General features: G+C 39.9%; 1 protein-coding gene across 4 annotated transcripts in view; it reads left to right on the top strand.

Moving 5' to 3' along the window:
* LOC138762296 (ATP-binding cassette sub-family B member 6-like) overlaps positions 1 to 23,811 on the top strand; it is a 220,139-nt gene that overhangs the window by 44,371 nt on the left and 151,957 nt on the right. For all 4 annotated transcript variants that reach the window (XM_069936030.1, XM_069936028.1, XM_069936027.1 and 1 more), the window contains one exon: positions 129 to 318. In XM_069936030.1, the coding sequence (XP_069792131.1) occupies positions 129 to 318 (190 nt within the window). The remainder of the gene's footprint in view (positions 1 to 128; positions 319 to 23,811) is intronic.

Raw genomic sequence — 23,811 nt, 5'->3', positions numbered from 1 at the left:
ACTTTAGAAAATAACCCTTCCCCTTAGTTATGGTTGGACAGTCCTCTCATCTGACAAAACAAGTTGGTAAACCTTCTGTTCAACTTTGGTTCTTTATATTTAAACATCTAAATGTTTTCTCTTTCCAGCCTCTCTTAAATCAGAACAACAGCAGCAAATCAACGTGGAAAGATTTCCATAAGAAGGTGCAGTTGCTTGTGCCCTACATGTGGCCCAAAGGAAGCATCTTGCTGCAGGTCTTTGTGCTGTTATGCCTTTTGCTGCTTGTGGCAGAACGAGTCATCAATGTTTTTGTGCCAATCTACTATAAAAACATTGGTAAGTTTTTACTTTTCAATATACAAGCTCTTCTTGCAAGGCAGTAGGGTGAAAGAGGAGGAGGTGGAAATACTGAGATTACAAATATTTTGTATAATGTGTTAATTCCTCATCGATCAGCGTGGCATTGGACTTGAGAAACAGTGTAGAATTGGAATAGAACTGTAGAACATTACAGAGATAGGCCCTTTGGCCCTTCTAGTCTGTGGCAGAACAATTTTTCTGCCTAATCCCTCTGATCTGCACCTTTGCCAAGTCCATAGCCCTCCATACCTCTCCCATCTATATACATGTCCAAATTCTTAAATGTTAAAATTGAGCCCATATTTTACAGTTGGTAGCTCGTTCCACACCCCTCTCTCTGTGAAGAAGTTCCTCCTCATGTTCCCCTGAAACCTTTCCCTTTCATTCTTAACCCATGTCCTCTGGTTTGTATCTCACCGACCCTCAGTGTGAAAAACCTAACTACATTTACTCTGTCTATACCCTTCATAATTTTAAATACCCCAATCAAATTTCCCCTCATTCTTCTATGTTCCAGGGAATAAAGTCCTAACCTGTTTAACCTTTCCTTGTAACTCAGTTCCTGAAGTCCATGCAACATCTTAGTAAATCTTCCCGGCACTCTTTCATTCTTGTTATCCAGTGGGTGGTACAAATGGAATTCATTAGTCTTACTGGCAGTCAGAGGTTGGCTCTGTACAATTCAAATAACCTGGGAATTTTTTCCAGTCCTGCCTTGGTTTAAAACTGGACAATATTGTAAAGTAAAATTGGAGTTTGTGATATTGGTGAATATCACAAAGTTGGATTGTGGTGTGAAATTTTCATCTGATGTCTGCTTTGTCAGCAAAGGCTTAGAGGATAGCATTTCAGTCTTGATCAGAAGATTATGGGCTCAAAAAAAAATGCAGATCTAGGATTTTTTTTCAGTTCCAGTACTGAGGACCCCCAGAATTTCCACTTTCATTAGATTCATGTTGCCCCTTCAGCAGAACTGATCATAAAAAGTGGCCCATTTTAGACAATATTACTGTCAAAATCTACCTGTAACTTTGGGGCAGTTAAAGAAACTTAAAAAAAATTAATGGAAGTTAAAGCCAATAAATCCTGATGGATGACGAGTCTCCAAAGGAGACTTAAATGTCATCTTCCAAAATTCCATAGGTTCTAGAAAATCCCACATATTACTTCATCTTTAAAGAAATAATGTGTAATTAGCGGAAGAAATAATTGATTAAGGCTCATAAAGGAAACTTTATTCAAGTCTCATGAGAAATTTGAAAGTACCTGCAGTATTAAATCCAAGGAAGTGGCTTTAAGCTTGCAAGAAGTAGCAGTAGCCATGAGGATTGGAAGTATTTTAGAACTTGGCAAAGGAGGACCAAGATGGCAAGATGGAATATAAGAATAGACCACCAAGAAATAGTAAGGCTGCATATTTTTTTTATATATGTAGTTAAGTAAAATGGAAGAGTGGGGTTGTAGGTAAATGTGGCCTCTGAAGGGAAGGTAGAAACATTCATGATGAGATGTGACAGAGGAATTAATCTGGGTTCATCCCTTTTGCTGAAGGCACATGCGACGTGAGAGATGTATTAGATAATCAAGGGTCTAAACGCCAAAGAGATTGAGAAACTGAAGGGCAAACTGTCAGTCAAAAAAAGGGCACCAGAGAAATGGGCAAGCTTGAACATTAATAAATCCCTCAGACCAGATTATCCACAAGCTAGAATATCGGATGCTTTGGTTATCATCTTTGAAGGTTTTACAGATTCTGGAATGTTCATGCGACAGGAGGGTAGTAAATGTGACCTCATTATATAATTGGAGAACAAAACTGTTAATATAATGATAGAGAAAAAATGTGAAACCAAAAATGAAAGATGTAATGACAGCACACCTTAAAGGAAAATATGATTGAGCATACTTAACCTGGATTTATGGAAGGTTATTAGTGTTTGACTAATCTACTGAATTCTTTTAAGGATATGACTCATGGCAAAGATGAGGGGAAACCAGTGGTTGAGGTGTATTTGTATTTGCAAAAGTTCTCAGTAAGGTTCTACACAGCTGGTTGATTAACAAGAGTGGAGGAATTGGGAACATTGCAATGTCCTGGAAAGGGATAGGTCAGGGCCTAGGGATGAGGTTTTCGAGTGGGGAAAAGCTAGATTTGAGCAGATGCAAAAGGATTTATGAGGAGTGGATTGGGAATTTGTTTTATGGGCAGGATGTAGTAGAGAAATGGAGGTCTTTTAAAGGTGAGATTTTGATAGTACAAAATCTTTATGTTCCTGGGTGAAAAGTTTGAGAGAGCCATGGTTTTCAAGGAATATTGGAAACCTACAATAAATATAAGAAACAAGGGAAAAAAGGAGATGTTCGGAGAATACATTGAATGTAAAAAGAATCTTAAGAAATAAATTAGAAAAGCTAAAAGAAGGTACGAGGTGGCTATAGCAATCAGGGTGAAAATAAATCCAAAAAGTTTCTACAAATATATTAATAGCAAAAGGAGAGTGAGGGATAAAAATGGTCACTTAGAGAATCAGAGCGGACAAACTGTGTGTGGAGCCAAAAGAGATGGGGTAGATCTTGAACAATTTATTTTCTTTGGTATTCACTAAGAAGAAGGATATTGAATTGTACAGGGTAAAAGAAGTAAAGAGAGTAATTATGGAAATGATAGTGGTTAAGAAAGAGGAAATACTGGAGGTTTTGAAGCATATTAAGGTGGATCAGTCTCCTGGTCCCAAAGGGATTTTCCCCAGGACCTTGAGAGAAGTTAGTGAGGAAATAGCAGAGGCTCTGACAGTGGTTTTCAAATGTCATTAAAGATGGGTTTAGTGCTGGAGGATTGGCGTGTTGCACATGTAGTTCCTTTGTTTAAAAAGGGATTTGAGGAGCAAGCCTAGAAATTATCAGTCTGCAAGTTTGATGTTTGTGGTAGGTAAATTAATGGAAAACGTTCTTGGAGAGTGTGTGTGTGTGTGTGTGTGTGTGTGTGTATATCTGGAGAGACAGGGTCTGATCAGGAGCACTCAACACGGATTTGTGCGTGGAAGGTCATGTTTGACCAATCTTGTTGAATTTTTTGAAGAGGTGACTAGGAATGTTGATGAGGGTAGAGAAGTGGATGTCGTCTATATGAACTTCAGTAAGGCCTTCGATAAGGTTCCGCATGGTAGGTTAGTTAGGAAGGTGCAGTCGTTGGGTATTTGAGATAGTCAAATGGATTCAACAATGGCTGGATAATTGTTTGTGAGGCTGGAGACTGGTAACAAGTGGTGTGCCTCAGGAATCTGTATTGGGACCATTGCTGTTTGTCCTATGCATTAATGATCTGGATGATGGGGTGGTAAATTTGATTAGAAAATATGCAGATGATACTAAAATAGGTGGAAATGTGGATAATGAAGGTTTTCAAAGATTGCAGAGGGATTCAGACTGCTGAGAGGAGAGTGGGGTGAAAGATAGCAGATGGAGTATAATGCTGATAAGTGTGAAGTGCTTTATTTTGGTAGGAATAATCAAAACAGGACATACATAGTAAATGGGAGGGCATTGAGGAATGCAGTGGAGCAGAAAGATCTAGGAATAACAGTGCATCATTCCCTGAAGGTAGAATCTCATGTGGATAGGGTGGTGAAGAATGTTTTTAGTATGGTGGCCTTTATAAATCAATGCATAGAATACAAGATTTGGGAAGTAATGTTGAGACTGTTCAAGGCATTGGTGAGGCCAAATTTAAAGAACTGTGTGCAGTTCTAGAAGGGTATCAATAAGTTAGAGAGATTGCAGAGAAGATTTACAAAAATGTTACCTGGGTTTCAACATCTAGATTACAAAGAAAGATTGAGCAAATTAGGTATTTATTCTTTAGAGCATAGGTTTAGAGGGGATTTGATAGAGGTATTTAAGATTATGAGGGGGATAGAGTTGATGTGGATAGGCTTTTTCCATTGAGAGTAGGAGAAATTGAAACAAGAGGTCATGAGTTAATAAGCAAAAGTTTAGAAGTAACAGGAGGGAAACTTCTTTACTTAGAGTGGTGGCTGTGTGGAATGAGCTTCTGGGAGAAGTAGTGTTGAGGCAGGGTCAATTTTACCATTTAAGGAAAAATTAGAAAGGTGTATGGATGGGAGGGGAATGGAGGGTTATGGGGAGGGTGCAAGTAGCTGGGACTAGAGGAGAGGACTTAGTTTGGTGTAGACGAGAAGGGCTGAGATGGCCTTTTTCTGTGCTGTAATTGTTATATGGAGAATTGGTTATTGTACAGAGAATAAGAATAGAAGGTTATGGGTGTGAGGTAGGGAAAAATTTGATTGTTGTGGAGTCGGTTTACATAGATCAGCACAACGGGTGAAGAGCCTGTACTGTGCTGTAATGTTCAATATTATTTCTATTTAACAAGCTACACAGAGGCTGGTGGTTTGGTGAGAAGGCATCAACCTCACCCTCAACATCAGCAAGACATCTGAGCTTGTCGTAACCTTCCAGAAAAGATGTGGACCGCATTTCCCTGGCTGAATAAATGGCATTAGGTTCGATATAGTTGACAGCTTTAATTTTTTAGGTGTAAATTTCTCCAATGACCAGTCCTGATCCAACCATGTCAATGTGATGGCTAAGAAAGTGACTGAATTTCACAGCACCCCAATGAATTCCACAAGTTTACCAGCCTCCGAGTGAAGAAATTTTTGTGACTCCCAATCCCAAGTAGCACTGTTGTTTTTCTCAAACTGTGCCCCCTGGTCTTTGACTCCTCAGTCAGGGGGGCATTCACCCTGAATCCAGTCTTTTAATTTACTAAGATTCGATGAGATGCCCTCTCATTCTTCTAGATTCTAGAGAATACAAATACACTCTATGCAATATAGCAAACTCGCTATCCCAAGAATCATTCTAGTATTTCTTCACTTCTCCTATAATGGTAAGTGCAACCTTCCGTAGGAAAAAAAAGACTAAAACTTTACACAATACTCTAGGTGAGATCTCCAAATCTATTACAACAAGAACCTTTATTCCTAAAATCAAATCTTCTCATTATGAGCAACTAATATTCAATTTTCCTTCCTTATCAACTGCTGCATCTTGGCTCTTAGCTACTCATGTGAACGTGTGATCAGAAATGTCCCTTAAATATAATTTTCTATATGTTAAGGGTCTCCAAGAATATGAATATCCAGCAGGAAAATGGCACAAACCACAGACACATGTTGAGGAGTTAACAAGATACATGTGTATGGGAGAAGGGGACAATGATCAGATGAGATCAAAGGAAAGGAGGATAAAAGGGAAAATACAAATGCTGGAGGAACTCAGCAGGTCTTGGAGCGTCCATAAGAGGCAAAGATATGAAAGGAACGTTTCTGGCCTGAGTCCTTCATCAAGGTATGAGCAGAAAGCAGGCAGGCATCTGAATAAAAAGGTGTGGAGAGGAGAGGAGGAGCACAGGCCAACAGGCAAGAGGTTGGAGAGCAGAAGAGAAAAAAGTTGAGAGGTGATGGGGGGAGGGTGTAGTTCTCCGAATGGAAACCATGAACTTCATCCAACAACTAGAAACTTGTTGGCATTTAATTTGATTAAACAAAGTAGAAGCCCGCTGAGTCCCACCACTAACTCAATTGCCAACCTCTTGTTCTTGGGTGGAGTTCATTGTCTCCATTCAGAGAGCTACACCCTCCCCCTGTTGTCTCTCAGCTTTCTTCTCTGCTGCTTTTCTCCCTAAGACTTCTTGCCTGTTGGTCTATGCTTTTTCCCCTGCCACTTTCTACCTTCTCTCCTCACATCTTTATTCAAGTGCCAGCCTGCTTTTGATGAAAGGCTCAGGCCTGAAACATTTGGACTTGGCAGAGCTGTGTGTCAGGAATCAGCTTGAGGTGAGTGCATTTAAAAGGGAGTGGAGCAGGGACTCGGGTCATAGTCATCTTGGGACCGTTGCTGGAAGAGGAGGAGCAATGGACTTGGGAGAGATGTGAATGTAGGGAACTGCCTTGAGGTGAGTGCATTTAAAAAGGGAATGGAGGGCAAGTTAAGGGTTAAATAGAATGGTGATTAGTGGAAGGAGTAATAAAGAAAAAGGGCAGTGACAAATAGAGGTGTAGCTCAAGTGGAGCAGCCACTGTTGGTGGCCCATAGTAGGAGTGGGACTTAGAGGCTTCAGATTTCAGATATCAAATTTATTGTCAGAGTACATACATGACATCACATGCAACCTTGAGATTCCTTTATCCTGCCGGAACACCAGAATTACCACGAATTGAATGTGTAAAAAAATAAATTGTACACAGCATGAACTTGTAAACAATGAAAAGAACTGTAAACAGATAACAAATGCAAACTGCACAATAGAGGGAGAGCAAAGAGAATCAATAAAGTGCACAAGTATGAGTCCTTAAAATAGTCCTTGATTGAGTTTATTGTTCAGTTTGATGATGGAGGGGTAGCAGCTGTTCTCGAACCTGGTGGTGCAAGTTTTGTGGCAGCCCCAAAAAGTTAAATCAAATCCCCACCCACTTTCCCACCCCATCAGCCAGCTCTCTTAAGAAGTGCCAAAAATATATAAACAGAAACTAAGAATATATAATAAATCTAAATATATTTAAATGCATATATTCCAAATAAGGTAACCACTTATTAACAAAAAAAGAATAATTCTCATGTAGAATTTTTTCCATAACTATACAAGCTTTCAATTCATTTTGCCACCGCCTTATATTAATCACTATATTATCTTCCCATGTACTTGCTACACATTTTTGAGCTCCAGACAATGCTAAATATACAAATTGAATTTGAAATTTATCCAACCCTAATTCCCCCTTAAAGGAATCATATAGCCCATTAAAAAAATAGATGGCTCCAATGGTAACTTAAAGTTAAATAATTTTTCAAAAATTAACTTAATTTCATCCCAGAATGGTTGTACATGCACACAAGACCAAACAGCATGTAAAAAAGTTCCAGTACATACATCACATCTAAAACAAGAATCCGAATTACTAAAACCATATTTTTTCAATTTCTCTGGGGTTAAATACAACTGATGTAGAAAGTTATAATTAACCATTCCATACGTCAATTTAGTAACACTATCATGACACAAATCTGCCCAGTAGTCTTCAGGAAAAACAAAGGCTAAATCATTTTCCCATTTAAGCTGAGACTTCTCCCATTCCTGTTTATCCATATTGTCTTGTAATACTTGGTACATAACAGAGATATAACCCCTTTTTGGTATAGAAGAAATCAAAGACTTGAATTCCGTCAATACAGGTAAAATCATCTCTCTACCATACATATTTTTCACCAAAGATCAAAGTTGATAATAAACAAATAAAGAATTTTCAGCAATATCAAAATGCTCTTTCAATTGATTAAAAGAAAGAAACTTTCCTTCTACAAAACAATCCTTTAGCGTTTTTATACCCTTAGAATCCCAGCTCTTTAAATTACTATTAAACACTAAAAAAGAAATAAATTGATAGTTATATAATAGTTAAAATTGACAATTTACCTTTTGATCCTAAAATCTTATTTTTTTAGTCCATAGCTTTAATAAATGTTTTAATATTGGCATATTATATTCCCTCAACAAGTTTACATTCCATTGAAATATAAATTGATACACCTCGACTTCAGAAATACAAGCCATCTCAACTTTAGCCCAACTCGGGGGTTGGTCCAAATCCATCAGTCTACTAATAAATTTCAACTGGGCTGCTTCATAATAATTTTGAAAATGAGGTAATTGAAGCCCACCTAACGCATACTTCCAAGTAAGTTTATATAATGCTAACCATGGTAATTTACCTTTCCATAAAAATTCTCTTGTGACTTTATTTAAATCCTGAAAGAAACCCTTTGAAAGAGAACACGGTATTGATTGAAATAAATATTGAATACGAGGAAAAATATTCATCTTGATACAATTTAACTCAACCAATTAAAGTTAATGGAAGATCTTTCCACTTAATTAAATCTGCTTTAATCTTTTTTAATAAAGGAACATAATTTAACTTGTAAAAAGATTGATACTCAGTATTTACAATTATTCCTAAATATTTAATTTTATTAGACCATTTCAGTTTTACAATGTTTTTAGTCTCCTTCTCCGACTAGCTAAATTTCACTCTTGTCCCAGTTAACTTTATATCCAGATAATGTTCCATATTGTAATAAACATTCCTGCAAATGTGGCAATGATTGTTCTGGGTTTGTTAAATATATCAAAACATCATCTGAAAATAAATTAATCTTCTACTCTTCATCCATAACTCTCATCCCTCTTATCTGTTCTTTCTGCCTTATTGTTTGAGCTAATGGTTCAATAGCCAATGCGAACAGAGCTGGTGACAATGGACAGCCTTGTCAAGTTGAATGCGTCAATTTAAACGATGATGAGACTTGACCATTTGTCACCACCCTGGCAGTTGTGTTCATATATAAAGCTTTAACCCAACCAATTAAAAAAAGGGCCAAATTTAAACTTCTCCAAAACTTTAAATAAAAAATCCCATTCGACTCTATCAAGGGCTTTTTCCACATCAAGTGCAACCACCATTGGATGGTTGGGCTACTGTTGATATGCATTGACCAGACTAATCAATCGAAGAATATTATCTGAAGCATTTCTATTTTTAATAAAACCTGTTTGATCAGCATGTATCAATTTAGGTAAATACTTGGCAAGTCGATTTGCTAACACTTTTGCTATAATTTTATAATCGACATTCAATAAAGAAATAGTCCTATACGAAGAAACTTTCAATGGGTCTCTATCTTTTTTCTGGATTACAGTAATTAAAATGTTCATAAAAAGTTTTATAAAATTCCACCAAAAACCCATCATCGCCTGGTGACTTCCCATGGGCATTTCCAACATAGCCGCCTTAATCTCTAATTCTGTAAATGGAGCTTCCAGATCCATAACATCCTCCTCTTCTAATGCTGGTAATGTTAACTTAGATAAATAAGAATCAATAGAACCACTATCCTGTTTCCCCTCAGAAGTATATAATTTTTATAAAATGAATAGAATTGGTCATTAATTTCCTGAGGTTTATAGGTAACTGTTGAATTTTTTTTACAGCATTAATAGTCCGTGAAACCTGTTCCATCTTTAACTCCCATGCAAGTACCTTATGTGCCCTCTCACCCAACTCATAGTAACACTGCTTGGATCGATTAATTAAACGTTCAAATTGACAAGTCTGCAGCGTATTATAACGCAATTTCAGTTTAGTCAAAGCCACTTTTTTAAATCTTCTGTCACTTTCATCTGAAATTCCTTCTCCAATTCATCAATTTGCTTTTCTAATTCTAAACTTTCTGCCATATACTGCTTCTTAACTTTAGTGGTATAGCTAATAATCTGTCCTCTTAAATAAGCTTTTAATGCATCCCATAACATAAAACTACTTTCTACTGAATTAGTATTCTCAGACAAAAAGAAAGTAATCTGTTCTTTAACAAAGGTAATAAACTCTGGTTTTTTCAACAACATTGTTTTAAATCTCCATCTATTAGATGAATGTATCACTTCTGAACTTAAGTAACTTAAAAATAATAAAGAATGACCTGATATAACGCTGCTTTTATATTCTACCTGTAGTACCCTTCCTTGTATATGTGCCGATACTAAAAAAAAATCTATTCTAGAAAATGAATCATGTCGAGACGAGTAAAAGGAAAAATCCTTCTCTGTAGGATTAACCCTTCTCCAAATATCCACCAAATTTAAATCCATCTTCAAGGCCCCAATTTTGATTTCTTTATACTTTTTGGAGATCTATCCAACAAAGGATCCAAGACTCAATTAAAATCTCCCCCAACTAAAATATTTTCATTAGCTTGATTTAATAACAAAAAAGCATCCAAAATAAAACACTCATCGTCCACGTTAGGTGCATAAATATTAAGCAAAGTCCAAGATTCAGTAAAAATTTTACAATTCACCTATAAAACCCTTCCAGCATTCCCTTCCATAGTTTCCAATTCAAAGGGCAAATTCTTATGAATTAAAATTGCTACACCTCTTGCCTTAGAATTAAATGAAGAAAAAAATACATGCCCAACCCAATCTCTCTTCAACTTCAAATGTCCTTTTTCAGTCAAATGTGTTTCTTGTAAAAAGGCAATATCAATTTTCATTTTCTTGATATAAGCCAAAACTCACTTTTGCTTAATCGGATTATTTAATCCCTGAACATTAAAAGTTGCAAATTTCAAATTAAACATCCCTATAAACTAACAATATAATCACTTACTACAAAATATCACTCTCTTCTAGTAACTTAAAACCACTCTCCCTCCCCTAAATATTTTTTTAAAAGAAAGTATATAAAGTTTTTTAAAATTATCCCCCCCAAAAAACTACCCAAAGGTAGTAACGCCCTAAAAAACTGGGTGTGGTAAACCCCACTAGTGGCAGATGACTATCAAAGATTTCAGTGGTATCCACCCCCCCCCCATCCAGAAATGCATCATTCACATCAATACAATCCAGTACTGTAAATATATTCAACCCAAAGACTCCATTCCCAATGATTGTTCCGGATCTTCTTATGTCAATAAGACTTTGTGTTAAAGCTTCTTTCTTTCCATTTTTCCCATTCTGCCCTCTTCCATTTCCATTTGCCCTCTTTTTAGGCGACGGTGGTGAAACTCTTCCATGTCCTCCTAAATCCGGTAATGACTTAGCAAAAATTAATGCATTATGATCATTCTCAAAAAATTGAGATTGAAAATTGCCATAAAAGACTTTTAACACAGCAGGGTATCGAAAAGTAAATTTATAACCCTTCTGCCACAGTACTTCTTTAGCCAAATTAAATTCCCGTCCAATACTAAATCTTCCGAAAAAAAAACTCTTTGCCCAACATTTCGGGAATCCAATTCTTGAAAAATTTTATTGGATCAGACCCTTCAATGTCCTCCGGAAGACCCACAATTTTCACATTGTTTCTCCGACTTTGATTTTCCAATTAATCAAATTTTTTCAGTAAGTCTTTCTTCTGGATTCCCCAGTCCACAAATGAATCTTCCACTTCCTCTATTTTTTTCCTTATTACTATATTCAACTTGAATTTACACTCAGAAAAAGCTGTTTCAATTTTTAAAATTTTTCTTGCACTGTATCCACTGATTTAATACATTTACTGACATCCCTCTTAAGTGTAGATATATCTTCAGACCTATTAGATATTTTAGTTGTCACATCCAGAAATCCTTGAGTCATTTGTTTAAACATATTGTCCATTTGATAGGCAATCCCTTCCAAGACTGTGCAAACAGACTCCATTCCAGATTCCAGTTCCACATTTTGAGGCCTACCTTCTTTAGACTCCACCTCCAATTGTTCCCTTGAACTGCTCCTTAAAGGAAAGTCTTCCTCTTCTTCCAGCGTTTTCTTTCTTGAAGTCAACCATCAGCTCCTTAATTTTGGTGACGTTGAGTGCAAGGTTGTTATTGGTGCACCATTCAGCCAAGCTTTCAATCTCCTTCCTATATGCTGACTCTCCCCCATCCTCTATACAACTCACTATCGTTGGCAAATTTATACATGGTGTTATTGTCTAACCAGCCACACTGATGAAGGTGTAAAGTGAGTAGATCAGGGGGCTAAGAGCTGAGGATGAACTTGTTACCATCAAGGTAAGGCATGTAAGATCTTTGCATTTAAATTAGCAAGAGTTAATGGACACAGCAGTTAGGGCAGTAGGATGCTCCAATTTCAGGATGTATGAAATCTGTGACAGCACATTTGTCCCTGATGACTACACCTGCAAGAGGTACATACAGCTGCAGCTCCTGGGAGACCGAGTTAGGGAACTGGAGCTGGATGAACTCTGGATCATTCGGGAGGCAGAGCAGAGGTAGTGATAGAGGAACTTCAGGGAGAGAGTCACCCCCAAATATCAGGAGGCAAGTAGCTGGGTGACTGTTAAGAGAGGGAAGGGGATTAGGCAGCCATTGAAGAGCATCCCTGTGGTCGTTCCCATCAACAATAAGTATACTGTTTTGGACACCGTTGAGGGGGGGAAATGATCTTCCAGGGACAAGTTATGGTGGTCATGTCTCTGGTGCAGAGGCTGGCTCAGAAGGGAAGTGGGGGTGGGGGGGTGGGGGAGAAGAGAGCTATTGTAATTGGGGAATCGTTGGTTAGATGAATGGATAGGAGGTTCTGTAAATGAGATCAATGCTCCCAGGTTACCTCTCAGGTGCCAGAGTCAGGGATGTCTCTGATCAAGTACACAGCATTCTGGAGGGGGAGGGTGAGCAGCCAGATGTTGTGGTCCACGTGGGGACCACTGACATAAATGGGATTAGGATTGAGGTCCTGAAGAGGGAAAATAAAGTTAGGAAAGAGGTTAAAAAGCAGGACCTCCAGGATTGCTGCCTGTGCCATGTGCCAGAGAGGGTAGGATCAGGAAGTTGTGGCAGATGAATGCGTGGCTGAAGAATTGGGGCAGGGGGTTCAGGTTTGTGGATCATTGGGATCTCTTCTGGAGAAGGTCTGACTTTTACAAAAAGGATGGGCTGCACCTGAACTGGAAAGGGACCAATATCCTGGTGGGGAGGTTTGCTAGAGCTGTTGGGGAGGGTTTAAACTAGTTTGGCAGGGGGGTGGGAAGCAGAATGTGAGGGGAGAGACTAGGGTAGAAGGTCAAAAGCATGATGTTACGTGTTTTGAGTTTGTGAGGAAGGACGGGCATAAATGTAGCCAGTTAGAGGGGTTGAAATGTGTCTATTTCAACGCTAGGTGTGTTAGGAATAAAGGGGATGAACTTGGAGCATGGGTCAGTATGTGGAACTACAATGGCCTCACAGAGACTTGGCTGGAGGAAGGGCAGGATGGGCTGATGCAGATGTTTTAAGAGGAATAAGGATGGGAGGAAAGAGAGAAGAGGAGTAGCATTTCTGGTCAGGGATGGGATCACAGCTATAGAAAGGGAGGAGGCTGCAGAGAGAGAGCCTACTGCGATGGTGTGGGCGGAAGTCAGAAATAGGAAGAGCAATCCCTGTAGTCGGAGTAGTCTGAAGGCCACCCCCCTCATAGAGCCCTCAGGTCACAAAGGTGCAGATAAGCACGCAGATTTTGGAATGGTGCGGCAAGTACAGAGTTGTGGTTATGGGTGATTTCAACTTCCCTAATATTCACTGGCATCTCCTGACTGCAAGAGGGATAGACTGAGCTGAATTTGTCACAAGAGAAAAGGACCTTGATCAAGGTGAGGTTGAAATAGAACAAGCTTGTGTGCTTGTCATTGTTGAGATTATGGAAGAGGAAGTGTTGGATCTTCTTAAAAACATCAAGATTGATATCCCCAGGACTGGATGTGATATATCCCAGGCTGCTGTGAGAAATTAGGGAAACGATATGATCTTTGCATCCTCCTTGGCCACGGGAGGCGCCGGAGGATTGGAGAATGGCAAATGTAGTCTCCTTGTTTAAAATGATAATTGGGAGAATTCTGGGAATTATAGCTGGTGAGTCTTGCGTCAGTTGTGTGTAAACTATTGGAGAGGATTCTTAAGGATAAGATCTATGATCATTTGAGTAAGTCCAGTCAACTCCAGGATAGTCAGCATGTCTTTGTGAAGGGAAGGCTGTGCCTCACGAGTTTAAATGAGTTTTTTTGAGAAGGTAACAAAAGAAATTGATGAGGGTACGGTGGTAGATGTGGTCTATATGGATTTTGACAAGGTCCCCCATGAAAGACTCGTTCAGAAAGTCACAAAGCATGGGATCAGTGAACCTTGGGTGTGTGGATTTAAAAAAAAAAATTGGTTTGCAGGATGACAGTAGAGAGTAGTAGTGGAAGGAAAGTATTCTTTCGGGAGGTCAGTGACTAGTGGAGTACTGCAAGGATCTGTTTTGGGATCCCTGCTCTTTGTGATTTTTATAAATGACCTGGATGAATTGGTAGATGGATGGGTTAGTAAGTTTGTAGATGATATGGAGGAGTTGTGGATGAAGCTGAAAGTTGTCGAAATTTACAAGAGGATATAGAAAGGATGCAGAGTTGGGCAGAGAAGAGCCGATGGAGTTCTATCCAGATACATGTGAGGTGATGGACTTTGGAAAGATAAACCAGAAGGCTGAGGACAGGGTTAATGGTCAGTTACTTAATGGTGTGGATGAACAGAGGGACTTTGGAGTCCAAATCCATGCTTATTTCAAGGTCACTACATAGGTTGATAGGATAGTTAAGAAGTCCTATGGGATGCTGGGCTTCATTAATAAGGGGATTGAGTTCAAGTGTAGAGAGATAATGTTGCAACTCTACAAATCTCTGGTTGTGACCACATTATGTTCAGTTCTGGTCACCTCATTACCATAAGGATGTGGAAACGATGGAGTGGGTTCAAAGGAGATTTACCACGATGTTACCTGGATTGGAAAATAAATCTTGTGAGGCAAAGTTCTCTTCTCTTTGGAGTGTAGAAAGATGAGAGGAGACTTGATCGAGGTCTACAAGATTATGAGAGGCATAGATAGGGTGGACGGCCAGCACCTGTTTCCCAGAGCAGGATCAGCAAAGACCAGAGGACGTGTGTACAAAGTGAAGGGAGGGAAGTTTAGGGGAGACGTCAAGGGTAAGTGTTTTGCAGGCAGTGACCTTGCCAGGGGTGGTGATGGAGGCTGAAACATTAGAGGTATTTAAGAGATTCTTAGGCACATGGATGGATGAAAAATAGAGGGTTACAGAGTAGGGAGGGTTTCATTTAAGGAATATGTCAGTTGTCACAACATCGAGGGCTGAAGGGCCTGTACTGTGTTGTATATATTTACATCCTATGCTGAGACCTGCTGGGTTCCTCCAACATCTCTTTGTTTTTACTACAATCACAGCATCTGCAGACTTATAGGACGACGTTAGTTTTGAATGCATACTTGATAATTTAATCTAAATGGCCAAATTCTCAGCTGTAAATCAGATTCTCTCCTGTGTAATCTATTTCTCACAATAAACTACTACCCTGTTCTCTCTCGTGCTGTTTGAAGGCAATGTTGGCAATTGTCCTTCCGTCATTACTGTGTCCGTCAGAAGGGGGCAGTCTTGAATTGTCAAATTCATGTCTCTTCAGCACCAAAAATTGTCAAAACACACTGAGGCTTCAAAAAAAATGCAGAAGTGCTCTGTGTACTTCCAAAGCCTGGATCTTTTTTGCAACAAATGGAAAAAAGTTAAATTACATGAAATTAGGAATGTAAATAAAAACCATTTGCACTGTATAAACATTTACAAAAAAGGATGGCACGGTTAGTGTAGCAGTAAGTACAACTCTGTTACAGCGGCAGCGACCGGGTTTGAATCCAGCATTGTCTGTAAGGACTTTGTACGTTCTCCCACCCTTCAAAACGTACTGGGGGTTGTCGGTCAATTGGGTGTAATCGGGCAGCACGGGCTCGTGGGCCAAAATGGCCTGTTGCTGTGCTGTATGTCTAAATAAATAAAATAAAAATACAGCAAATTTCCATATAAGTAGCTGCCATTGCAATGTCAAGGCACCCCAAGGTACTTGCAAGAAATTGAGTGTTATGAAGGTAACTTATAGAGCATCGCAGAAACTGTTACATCCAGCAAAATCCCTCATTTAACAATGAACAATGATTCCGACGAACAAGTTGAAAATCACCATGGAAAGGGAGAGGGTGGAGAGGGAGAGGGCGGAGAGGGAGAGGGAGAGGGCGGAGAGGGAGAGGGCGGAGAGGGAGAGGGCGGAGAGGGAGAGGGCGGAGAGGGGGAGAGGGGGAGAGGGGGGAGAGGGCGGAGAGGGGGAGAGGGCGGAGAGGGGGGAGAGGGCGGAGAGTTTCAGGTCAAAGCATTCATCATCATCATCTCTGAGATCTAGCTCTGTCTTTGCTTTTTCCATGAACGTGCTGAGTGTATTTAGCTTTTATTGCTTTTGGATCTACTTTAGGGATAACAGCATTGAGAAAAGTTTCCCTGCTCATCAAGAACTTTTGTACCCACCAGAGTGGGAGACAGGGCCTTGGTTTGGTGTTTCATCCAATTCCCTGCATCTAATAGTGAAGGGAAGAACCCGGTGGCAGGAGCATCAACTTAGATGGTGTGCTTGGTTCAGGCCTGGCTGCAGAAACTGAAGACTTTCTGATTCTGAGTGCTTCCAACCAAGTCGCTGCTGCTTGTACCACAATTGGCCTGAGCGAATGAGGGAATTATTTCTGGCAGCCAGACACTCCTGTTTAAAAGAGCACCATTATTAATTCCAATGCTTTGGTATGGCTAACTGTAGTGATTTACTTCAGCCCCTGGTCTACCAAACTTCTTCTGGATGTGTATGAAGACCATATGCATGAGTTACCAAATGTCTGTCAAAATTTTTAGATCTGCGTCTTAGCATTGGCTTCTTACTGGCATACTCCACATAAAGATACACAGCCAGGATTTTGCTTTATAAATGTCATTCACAAATGCAATGATTGTTTCCACAGAAGCAGAATATTGCAAATGTTTGAAACAAAATTATTTATCATAAAAAGAAATGTCTATTGTAATTCAAATAAATAATTCCTTTACTTAAGGAATAAAGGCATTTCTGGTATATGGAATAGGATATAAGGGTAGGAATGTGATGTTGAGGTAAGACACTTGTGAGACTTCACTTGGAGGACTGGGTCCAATTTTGGGCTTCTTATTTGAGAAAGGATATATTGGCATTAAAGAGGATTCAGAGATTTAAAAGAATGATTCCTGGAATGAAGGGATTACCATATGAGCAACTTTTGACATTGAGAAGAATGAGGGAGGGGGGAAACCGCACAGAAGCATTTTGAATGTTGAAAGGCCTGGACAGAGTAGATGTATTAAAGTTGTTTCCCATGGTAGAACCATAGAACACTACAGCACAGAAACAGGTCCCTTCTTGTCTGTGCTGAACCATTTTGTTTGTCTAGTCCCACTAACCTGCACCCAGTCCATAGACCTCCATACCCTTCCCATAAAAGCCATTTGCACTGTATAAACATTTACAAAAAAGAATGGCACAGTTAGTGTAGCAGTAAGTACAACTCTGTTACAGCGGCAGCGACCGGGTTCGAATCCAGCATTGTCTGTAAGGACTTTCCCCAAATTTTTCTTAAATATTAAAATTGAGCTCCCCTTTAACACTGAGTTAGAATTTAACATGAACATCACATGGAGCTCGATCACTTTTCTGAATGGTGAGAATTGCACCTGCTTTCATTTCAGCTAACGATTTTGCTGGTAATTCTTAACTCAAGAACCAGAATGAATCACACAAACCTGTATCTTTTTTTGACAAAAAGGGTCAGGTTTTTCTTCTTGGAACCATAGAACATTACAACACAGAGCAGGCACTTTGGCCCTTCTAGTCCTTGCTGGAGTATCCTTTCTTGTCCCCCTGACCTGCACCATGACCATAGCCCTTCACATTTCTCCCATCCATCTACCTGTACAAATTCTTCTTCATTGTTAAAATTGTGCCCGCATTCACAGCCTCAGCAGGCAGCTCGTTCCACATTCCCACCACTCTCTGTGTGAAGAAGTTCCCCCTCATGTTTTCCATAAACTGTTCCACTCTTAACCCATGTCCTCTGGTTTGTATCTCACCTACCCTCAGTAGAAAAGCCTATCTACAGTCACTCTGTCTATCCCCCTCATAATTTTAAATCCCTCTATCAAATCTTCCCTCATTATTCTACACTCCAGGGAATAAAGTCCTAACTTGTTTTAACTTTCCCTGTAATTCTGTTCCTGAAGTCCGGGCAGCATCCTAGTGAATCTTCTCTGCACCTTTTCAATCTGAATGATATCTTTCTTGGTGACTAAAATTGCATACAATACTCCAAATATGGCCTCACCAATGTCTTTTACAACTTTATCATAAGATCCTAGTTCCTATACTCAATACTTTGATTTATGAAGACCAGTATGCCAAAAGTTCTCTTTCTAATCCTATCCACCTGTTATGCCACTTTCAGGGAATTATGGATCTGTATTTCACAGGTTCCTTTGTTCTACCACACACCTCAGTGCCCTATCATTCACCCTGTATATCCTTGGTTTGTCCTTCCAAAATGCAACACCTCACACTTGTCTCCATTAAATTCCATCTACCATTTTTCTAGCTGGACCAGATCCCTCTGCAAGCTTTGAAATCCTTCTTTGCTGTCTACAATGCCTCCAATCTGCAAATTTACTGATCAAATTTACCATGTTATCATCCAGATCGATCATTGATATAGGTGACAACCAACAATGGTTCTAACACTGATCCCTGAGGCCCAGCACTAGTTAAGGGCTCCAGTCTGAGAAGCATCATCGTCCACCACTACCTTCCGGCTTCTCTCGCCAGCCACTGTCGAATCCAGTTCACTGCTTCATCATGAATACCCAGCATCTGTACCTTTCGGATTAACCTCCCATGTGGGATGTTGTTAAAGGCCTTACTAAAGTCCATGTTGACTATCCTTAATTGGTCCCTGGCTATCCAAATAATTGTATATCTGATCTCTTAGAATACATTCAAATAATTTGCCTATTACTGACATCTGGCTCACCAGCCAATAATTTCCAGGGTTACTTTTGAAGCCTCTTTTAAACAAGAGAACAACATGAGACACACTTCAATCTTTTGGCACCACACCTATGGCTAAGGACATTTTAAATATTTCTGCCAGAGTCCTTGCAATTTCTACATTAGTCTCCCTCAAGGTCTGAGGGAATACCTTGTCAGGCCCTGGGGATTTATCCACCCTTATTTGCTTTCAGATGGCAAGCACTTGCTCTACTTTAATCTGTATAGGTTCAATACCTCACTGCTTTTTTTTCCTTATTTCCCTCAACTCTACCTATTTCCTGAGTAAATACTATGGAAAAAAAAACATTTAGGATCTCCCTGATCTCTTTTGGCTCTGTACAAAGCCGACCACTCTGATCTTCAAGGGGTCCAATTTTTGCTCTTAATCTAGCTGTAGAAATCTTTAGGATTTTCCTTCACATTGTCTGCTAAAGCAACCTCATGACTTTTTTGCCTTCCTGATTTCTTTCTTGAGGTTTTTCTTCCATTTTTTTTATACTCAAGCACCTCATTTGATCTATGTTGTCTATACCTACTATACACCTCTCTCTTCTTCCGAACCAGATCCCCAATATTCCTCGAAAACCAAGGTTCCCTATGCTTGCTAACCTTGCCTTTTATCCTGACCAGAACATACAAACACTGTACTCTCAAAATTTCACCTTTTGAAGGTCCTCCACTTCCCTCGCACATCCTTGCCTAAAAACAACTTATTCTAATCCACACAGTCTAGATCCTTTCTCATTTCCTCAAAATTGGTCTTCCTCGAATTTAGAATCTCAACTTGAGGCCCAGACCTATCCTTCTCCATAATTAAATTGAAACTAATGACATTATGATCATTGGACCCAAAATGTTCCCCTACACACACTTCAGTCACCTGTCCTGTCTTGTTCCCTAAATGGAAATCCATTAATGCACTCTCTCTAGTTGATACCTCTATATATTGTTTTAGAAAACTTCCCTGAACGTATTTGACAAACTCCAAGCCATCCAGCCTTTCACAGTATGGGAGTCACAGTTAATATGTAGGAAGTTAAAATCCCCTACTATCTCAACCTTATGTTTCCTGTAGCTGTGTACTATCTCTGTAAAGATTTGTTCCTCCAATTCCCGTTGACTATTGGACGGTCTATAATACAACCCCATGAGTGTGGTCATGCCTTTCCCGTTCCTCAGCTCCACCCATATAGCCTCAGTAGATGATCCCTCTGGTCTGTCCTACCTGAGCACAACTGTGATATTTAACCTGACAAGCAATGCCACTCCTCCCCTTTCATCCCTCTGTTCTATTGTGTGTAAAGCAATGGAAGACCAGGGGGTTGCTGTCATATCAGGGAGGACAGAAGAGAGAAGGTTTGTCGGCAAAGAAAGAAGACTTGTAGACAAAATTTGCAGATGGAAGGACAGTTGTTTGAAGAGAAAAGGGATTAGAGCTATGATGGGAGGGGGTGATTGTGATAAATAATAGAGTTGACCGTAAAGATGTGGATAAGCAAAAGGTAGCTTGTCTGAAATGCATTTACTTTAATGCTAGTATTGTAAGGAAGGTGGACGAGCTGAAGGTGTGGATAGACACTTGGCAGGATGACGTGGTGGCGATTAGTGAGACATGGTTCAGGAGGGATATGACTGACAGTTAAATATTCCGGGATTTCTCTGTTTTAGATGTGATAGGGGAGGGGGGGGGGGCGGCATTACTTAATGAAAATATTACAGTAGTGCTGAGGCATGATAGATTGGAGGGCTCATCAAGGGAGGCGGTGTGGGTGGAATTAAAAAATAAAAAAGATGAGGTGACAATTATAGGGGTGTATTATAGACCACCTAGTGGGGAGTAAAAAATAGAGAAGGAAATGTGTAAGGAAATATCTGAGATCTGCAATAAGCACAGGGTTGTGTTAGTGGGGGATTTTAATTTTCCTAATATAGATTGGGAGACTCATTCAGTGAAAGGGCCGATGGCTTAGAATTTGTAAAATGTGTGCAGGATAGTTTTTTGTGGCAATACATTGAGGTGCCCACGAGAGAAGGGGCAGTGTTGGATCTACTGTTGGGGAATGAGATAGGGCAGGTGACTGAGGTGTGTGTTGGGGAGCACTTCGGATCCAGTGATCATGGTACCAATAGTTTGAACATAATTAAGGAAAGGGATAGGTCTGGACTGACGATGAAGGTTTTTGAGTGGGGGGAAAGCCAAATTTGATGAAATGAGAAGGGATTTCCAAGGAGTGGTTCGGGCGGATTTGATTTTTTTGGGAAGGAGGTAGAGGAGAATTGGAGGGCATTTAAAGGTGAGATTTTGAGGGTGCAGAATCTTTATGTTCCTTTTAGGATAAAAGACAGGGCCAAGTGTTCAAGAGAGCTATGGTTTTCAAGGCAGATTAGGAAATTGGTTCGGGATGGACAAGATGCTGGGAAATTACATGGATTGTAGAAAGAAGCTTAAGAAGAAAATTAGGAAAGCAAAAAGAAGGTACGAGGTGGCTATAGAGGATAGGGTGAATAGGGTTTTTACAAATATGTGAATAGCAAGAGGAGAGTGAAGGATAGGATTGGTCCACTAGAGAATCAGAGCAGCCAAATGAAATGGGTGAGATATTGAATGAGTTCTTCTCTTCGGTATTCACTAGGGAGAAGTATATGGAATTGTGTAGGATTAGTGAGGCAAAAGGGGTAATTATAGAAAACATAGGGATTAGGAAAGAGGCATATAATGGTGGATAAGTCTCCCGGACTTTGAGGGAAGTCAGAGAGGAAATAGCGGAGGCTCTGACAGTGATTTTTCCACAGTCACTGGAGGAAGGTGTGGTGCCGTAGGATTGGCGTGTTGCAAACATGGTTCCTCTGTTTAAAAAGGTTTCCAGGTGTAGGCCCAGCAATTATCGGCCAGTGAGTTTGATGTCAGTGGTGGGTAAACTAATGGAAAGTATTCTTAGGGATAATATGTATAAATACCTAGATGAGCAGAGATTGATCAGGAACACTCAACATGAGTTTGTGAGGGGAAGGTCAATGACAAATCTTGTTGAATTTTTTGAGGAAGTGACCAGAAAGGTTGAGGGTAGAGCAGTAGATGTAGTCCATCTGAATTTCAGTAAGGCTTTCAATAAGTTTCCACATGGAAAGTTGGTGAGGAAGGTTCAGGCACTAGGGATTAATGTCGAGATAGTCAGATGGGTTCAACTTTGGCTAGAAGATAGGTGACAGAGAGTTATGGTGGATAACTGTCTATCAGGATGGAGGCGTTGTGCCTCAGGGCTTGGTGTTGGGTCTCTTGTGGTTCGTCATTTACATTAATGATGGAGTGGTAAATTGGGTGAGTAAATATACGGATGATACAAAAATAGGGGGAGTTGCAGATAGCGGGGATGGTTTTCGGGGACTGCAGAAGGATTTGGATTGCTTAGAAGAGTGGGCTGAAAGGCGGCAGATGGGGTTTAATTTAGATAAGTGTGAAGTTCTTCATTTTGGGAAGAATAATCAAAACAGGACATATGCATTGAAGGGGAGAGCATTGAGGAATGAAGAAGAACAGGGAGATCTTGGAGTAATGGTTCATTGTTCTTTGAAGGTGGATTCTCATGTAGATAGGGTGGTGAAGAAGGCTTTTGGTATGCTGGCCTTTGTAAATCATAGCATAAAATATGGGAGCTGGGAGGCGACGTTAAGACTGTTCAAAGCATTGGTGAGGCCAAGTTTGGAATATTGTGTGCTGCTCTGATCCCCAAATTATAGGAAGGATATCAATAAGTTAGAGAGGGTGCAGAGAAGATTTACTAAATTGTTGCCAGGATTGCAGTATTTAGAATACAAAGAAAGACTGAGTAAACTAGGTCTTTATTCATTGGAGTGTAGAAGGTTGACGGGGGATTTGAATAGACTTTTCCCCTTGAGGGTAGGCAAGATTTGAATAGGCTCTTCCCCTTGAGGGTAGGTGAGATTGGAATGAAGGGTCATAAGTTAAGGGTTAGGGAGCAAAACTTTAGAAGTAACATTAGAGGAAGCTTCTTCACTCAGTGGTGGCTGAATGGAATGACCTTCCGGAAGAGGTGGTTGCAGCAGGGTCAATTTTGTCATTTAAGAGAGGGTTGGATGAGTATATGGATGTGAGGGGACAGGTGGGTTATGGAGAGGGAGCAGGTAGGTGGGGACAAGTGGAGTTCACTTAAATCGGTGTGGACTAGAGGGGCTGTAACGGCCTGTTTCTGTGCTGAGGTTGTTATATGGTTTATTTAATCAGAGTTGTATCATGTAGGGATTGTGGAGAACAGTTCAACATCCAGTTTTCCAGTAGATCACCTGCAGCTAAGGTAGATACAAAAATCTCTGCCAGGGCCCCAACCACCATGTTGGATCTTGTCAAATTTATTTGCATTAGTGAGGAAAGATTTCCCCTCACTTAGAGCCATGCAGACTATCCTTGATCACCCTGCCTTTCCTGGTCTACACATATTTTATATTTTAAGATTTATTCCAAGAATTTTCCAACCATTGGCATAAGAATTTTAGTGCCCTGCCATTTTCTGGTTTATCCCTTTTGCCCTTCCCAAATAAAATAACAACATTATCTATCTTCTAGTATTGGAACCTCATCTGTAACTCACAAAGAATAGGAATCTGTGTCAGGGTGCCAGCTATCTCCTCTCCTTGGGAATCTGGGATGAATCTCAGCTTGCTCAGGAGATTTATCAACCCTTGGGTGTCCCATGATATCAACACTTCCTTCTTAATATTGATCTGCTCCAGATTATCCAATTGCCCCTGCTAAACTCACTGTCTTCCTGGTGAATGAGATGATACGTATTTAGTAGTCATAATTAACACATTTTCTTTCTTCACTAAAATAATAGCAAGGCCACAGTTAAAATTTGGCTGAAGGTAGGAAATGAGAGAAGACTGAAGCTTGCCATT

This window comes from Narcine bancroftii, chromosome 4, assembly GCF_036971445.1.
Source record: "Narcine bancroftii isolate sNarBan1 chromosome 4, sNarBan1.hap1, whole genome shotgun sequence".
Lineage (NCBI taxonomy): Eukaryota > Metazoa > Chordata > Chondrichthyes > Torpediniformes > Narcinidae > Narcine > Narcine bancroftii.
Note: the sequence above shows the minus strand (reverse complement) of the source record. Positions and strands in the feature narration are given on the sequence as shown.